This window comes from Oratosquilla oratoria, chromosome 13 (genome assembly GCF_046742065.1).
Source record: "Oratosquilla oratoria isolate Oo_2021 chromosome 13, ASM4674206v1, whole genome shotgun sequence".
NCBI lineage: Eukaryota > Metazoa > Arthropoda > Malacostraca > Stomatopoda > Squillidae > Oratosquilla > Oratosquilla oratoria.
The window spans coordinates 11,690,000-11,694,930 of NC_134789.1; the positions used below are offsets into that span (position 1 = coordinate 11,690,000).

General features: G+C 43.9%; 1 protein-coding gene across 1 annotated transcript; it reads right to left on the bottom strand.

Moving 5' to 3' along the window:
- Positions 1-504: 504 nt before the first annotated feature.
- LOC143032174 (zinc finger BED domain-containing protein 4-like) lies at positions 505-4,577 on the bottom strand. Its single transcript, XM_076196642.1, has 10 exons — positions 3,825-4,577; positions 3,597-3,722; positions 3,143-3,387; positions 2,946-3,030; positions 2,402-2,718; positions 2,095-2,292; positions 1,769-1,922; positions 1,421-1,647; positions 986-1,304; positions 505-857 (listed from the first exon to the last, which is right to left on the bottom strand). The coding sequence occupies exons 1-10, from the start codon at positions 4,275-4,277 to the stop codon at positions 594-596; spliced, it is 2,388 nt and encodes a 795-aa protein (XP_076052757.1). The 5' UTR covers positions 4,278-4,577; the 3' UTR covers positions 505-593.
- Between the last annotated feature and the right edge of the window lie 354 nt (positions 4,578-4,931).

Consider the following 4,931-nt stretch of genomic DNA (forward strand, 5'->3'; position numbering starts at 1 on the left):
GAGTAAGGAGTGAAGATTGTGGCTGTTGTTGTTGTCGCTGTTGTTATGGAGTGTGTTTTACCAGCGCTTCTGTACCTGTGGGCAATTTAGCACCGCTCTTGTGCCCCTAGTTTTAGGTCAGGATGTGGTAAAAAGTCTCCCCATTCTACTCCTAACACTTCTTCTTTCTACTCCTCTTCCTTTTCTTCCTCATCCTCCTCCTCCTTCCCCTTCTCTTGCTCCTCTTCTTCCCTTTCTTCTTCCTCTTCCTCTTCACCCTCATCCTCCTTCTCAGTGGTGGGCAGCGATAAATCTTGCGATAAAGCGATAATGATAAAGCGATAAATTTCCCGCTAAGTCCTATAACGATAAAGCGATAAATTTCCAAGATACCTTAAAGCGATAAGCGATAAATCCTGCGATAAATAAAAAAATACTCTATTTTTGCTACTTATGCATTTAAAAACCTCTTTTTTACACTTAAAGCACCATATATTACTTAATAAAAGACTAAATGACCCGAAATTAACATTTTATTACTTTATAACAACATTTAATGAAGACAAATTAACAAAACTATCACAGCACAACGTCACAAACACAAACACAACAATTTAAAACATCTCCTCATCCTCCTTATCCACCCCCCTTGGCACCTTGAACTTCTGCTTGAGGAGGTGGAGGTTTCCCTTCAGAAACACCAGGTCCTCAAAGTTGTCCTCACTGAGGCACGCCCTCTTTGGCCTCAGGACGTCCCCAGCTGTGCTGAATAATCGCTCCACTGCTGCTGAGCTTGGGATTCCAGTGTTGTACTTGATGAAGAGGGTCACCCACTGGTCCCTATACTTTGCTGGGAAGTGCGACTTCTTCACTGTTGCCTGCAACAATTACAAATATTTAATTTATATTATCGCAATATTACATTTGTTAGCGCAATTATCGCAACATTACATTTGCTAGTATGTAAGAACAAAACAATAAGTTTAAATCACAATAGTCTTATTACCTCCTTGCTCCTCTTCCAAGCCAGCAGCTCCTTCTTGATGTTCTCTTCCAGGTCGTCCTCCTGGTCAGCCTGGGTTGTGTCACACAGCTCTGCAAATGGGTCGGCGCTGACCTCCTCATGCTCCTCCATTGCCTCCATGTCCTGGCTGTTGTCTCTCTCTTCTGTCTCTTGCCTGATGAGCGCCTTCATCTCCTTCACAATCCTCTGGAAGATTTCTTCCTTCATGTTGGGGGCCACAGAGTTGAATGTGGTCATGCTATAGTTGGGGTGCAGGGCAGATGCCATCAGTAGGTCCAGGTCTTTGAACATGGCACTGAACCTGTAAAGCAAAGTAATAGTTATAGTTTGGTTAGAAGGTTAAACTTTTAGCGCCGCAAAAATTAAACAAAGAATTAATTCTTTTTTTTTTAATGTCATAGGTTAGGTTGTTTGTACCTGTTGTTAAATCCTCCCTTGTTGCCCTCCTGTCGCAGGAGGGCGCGCACCAAGGGCTTGGCGTAGGTGAGGGCCTGGTCTCCTCGAGCTACCTCCATGCGCTCCAGCGCCACTCTCATGAGGGTGAGGATGGGCAGTAATACTCCCAAGTATGCGTTCTCCTCAGTCTGTAGGCGGTCCAGGCAGTTGGCGAGTGGCTTCATGACCTTGCAGTACTCCTGCAGTACCTGATGGCAAAACAAAGTGTAAAAAAAAGGCAAAAATGGTAATGCTAAAGCTTAAAGCAACAACAGAACTGTATCTAAAGAAAAATATAAAAGTTCGCATCTAACTGCTTTGCGACTTTACCTGCTTGTCCTGGTCATCGAAGCCATAGTAGGAGGTCCTGTTCCTGTTGGTGCCACCCTCATTCCTCAAAACCTCGTTCACTGCTTCCAGGCGGGCGTCGTCGTCCATGACGCACTGCAGCAGCACACTGCAGGCGTCATACAGTGAGTTCCACCTGTTGGGCAAAGTGAGCAACATGAAGGACAAGGACAAAAAGAAAACAAACAGACCAAGAAATAGTTTTGTCTTTGTTGCTTGTAAAAATATTTAAATAAAAGTATAAAATATTTAGAATTAATTTATCAAAATATTTAAAATTATTTGAACAAAAATGTCTTTTGGCTCACCTTGTGACCACAGGTGTTGGAAGCTTTCTCCCTACCACTTGCTTGATGGTGTTGGCTGATGTGGAGGACCTGTTCTGTAGGTTCCACAGGCCCTGGGCCCTGGCTAGGGTCTTCTTGAAGGGGGCGGCGGCCCTCCCATAGTTCCAGTTGTGAACTTGGGAGACATCTATGGACGCCAGCAAGTTGACAGTGTGCGCGCTGAAATAAAAGAAAAGTTTTAGTAATTTAAAAAACAAAAATACATTTTAACTGTTTGTTAGTTAACATGACAATCTTAAATCTTTAAATAAACTTTGCTTTTACTTGCCAGCATCTTTGATGCTTGGGCAGCCTGGGTGAGTCCTGCACTGCAGCTGCTGCAGCAAGGGCCATGGTGACGCTGATGATGTCAAGGCCCTCCCTCTCCTGCTCCTCCTCCTGGTCCTCTGGGCTGTTGATCACCTCCTCGACGTCAGGGTTGGTGGCGTCCTCCTCTGCCTCGCCAATCCCTGGGCCATAGTTGCTGAAGGCCGCGACGTAGTTCGCCCCGTTGTCCGTGGTGGTGAGGACAACCTTCCGCGAGATGTTGAAGGCGCGGTTGACCTGGTCCAGCTTGGTGGCGATGATGCCCTTGGTCTGGCTAACCTGATAGATCATAAGACAACTTAATAACATATAGTACCATTAACATTCAAGTTGATTATATCAATTAAATGAATTAAAGTGGGAGATGCTTAATATAATAAATATAAATTAATATTTATTATATTTAGTTTTTCTTATTTTAATGTGTTTAATGATATAATAAAGTATATTTTATTCAAATTAGTTCTGATGCAAGTCTCAACTTTTATGTTCTAAATTTGACTCACCATGATCTCCTTGATCGCCAGGGTGGCCATCTTCCTGGAAAGGTCAGTGGGGTCGATCCAGTGGACTGTCGACCCAATGAAGGACCTGCATATATGTTTTTATGTATGTAATGTATGTCTTTTAATCAGATTACATAGACATACAACAATTATTAACATATAATTCCTACATTTTAAGAATTTTTAAAATGCTTTACCTGTCGTGTGCCGTCCAGCTGTCCGCTGTTGTCGCAACATGCGGCAGGTCCTTGAGAATGCTCTTGATCTCCTCTCTTGCCTCCTTCCCCATGGCCTTGATGTCGCGAGTCAGGGTGCGGAGGCTGGGCACCCTGAACTCAGGCTGGAAGACTTGGAACATCTCCCTGGTGGCTGGGTGGTCTGTGATGCTGAGTGGGATGAGGCACCTCGCGAACCACTTGGTCATTGCCTCCTTACCCTTATCCTGCACCACAAAGAAAAAAAATAAAAATTTACCATGTCTATAACATTTTGTAACAAGTGTAGCAATTAACAGAATTTTAAGTAAAATGTTCAACTTATCAAATAAAATTATAAATTTTAATAATGCGATCAATTATAAATTTAGCGCATTATTATTATCGCTTTGGCAAAAAATTTATCGCAGACTTGTTTTTTATAAAAAATCTTTACCTGTGTAAAAGTTTCCTTTAAGGAGAGCTGGTGGCGCTGCGGCTGGTCATCTCCACTTGGGTGCTTGAGGCCGCGCCTGCTGGTCCTGCTGATGGCTGCCTTCAGCTCAGACAAGTCATGAGTGTGCTGAAAGAATAAGAGTGCTTTAATTTACATGAAACTAATAGTTTGGCTATGAGCTCATTTTGTTATCTAGCCATTTGAAAACTGAATAGTTCTAAATAGTACCTTGGTCTTGTAGTGCGAGACCAGGTTGCCAGTGGTGTTGTTCCAGAAAGACACCTCCGCGAAGCACTTTTGGCACTTGGCCTTCAAGTTGTAGACCTTGATTGTCTTTCCCAGGACCTTGGAAGAAGTGTCTGGTGCGTTCTTAGACTTGATCACGCGGGACAACTTGTAATAGTTTGTCAGAGCGGCCATCTTGTCTTTGATGATCTGCAGCTCCTGGCTCGAAATACTGCAGCCACCCGCAATCACAACGTCTCCCTGGTCACTGGCCTGGCTGCCAGGGCGGCTGTCCTCGGGCTCACTGCCCAGGGACATGAGGGAGCTCGAGCGGGAGATGGTGGGAATGTCCACAGATCCCGAACTCCCGGAAATGTTCCGCTTCCTTTCCTGAGTCACATCACTGCTGCTGGCCTCCACGCGGAAAAAGTCCTCCACTGTCCTCTTGCCTGACATCTTGACACTCACTAATCACTAAATTCACTATTCTCGAACACTGAAGCGCGCCCGCCGCGACACTAATTAATAACGCAATATAAAACGCAAAAACCTAAACGATTTCCTGAAAAGGAAAAGTTAAAACACAAAATCACGCGACGTTCGTACGAACGGGAGGCACGCGCGAGGCGCACCTCAAAACGCAAAAAATATATAAAACTAATATATATTAATTAGATATTTAGTTAAGATAGCAATATACAATAAGAATTAAGTATATATAAGTTATAACACACAAAGAAGCTTTGGATCGCTGGTAGCACAATAAAAACACAGAGCTGAGATCAGATGGGTCCAGTTGGGGGGGTTTTCAAAGAAACAGTGACAACAGAAGCGCGGGCCACCAGGCGCCTGGCCGCATCTGTTTGCCGCGTAACAATGAGCCTGTAACCTCCCGCCGTAACGGCTTTTTGTCTTCTACTTTATCGCTGGATTTATCGCGGGAAATTTGAAAGCGATAAATATAAGCGATATATTTTTCCGGTCTTGCGATAAACGATAAGCGGTAAATTTTCGGTTAAAGCGATATTATCGCTTTATCGCATTATCGCTTTACTTATCGCAACGCCCACGACTGCTCCTTCTTCTCTTCCTCTTTTTCTTCCTCTTCCT

What these genes read in the sequence shown, in the direction of transcription:
- LOC143032174 (XM_076196642.1), bottom strand. Translation starts at nt 4,277, where the DNA reads ATGTCAGGCAAGAGGACAGTGGAGGACTTTTTCCGCGTGGAGGCCAGC. An exon ending in CCAACACCTGTGGTCACAAG is followed by an intron (nt 1,923 to 2,094) that starts GTGAGCCAAAAG and finishes TTTGCCCAACAG; the next exon opens with GTGGAACTCACTGTATGACG. An exon ending in TCGATGACCAGGACAAGCAG is followed by an intron (nt 1,648 to 1,768) that starts GTAAAGTCGCAA and finishes TTTTGCCATCAG; the next exon opens with GTACTGCAGGAGTACTGCAA.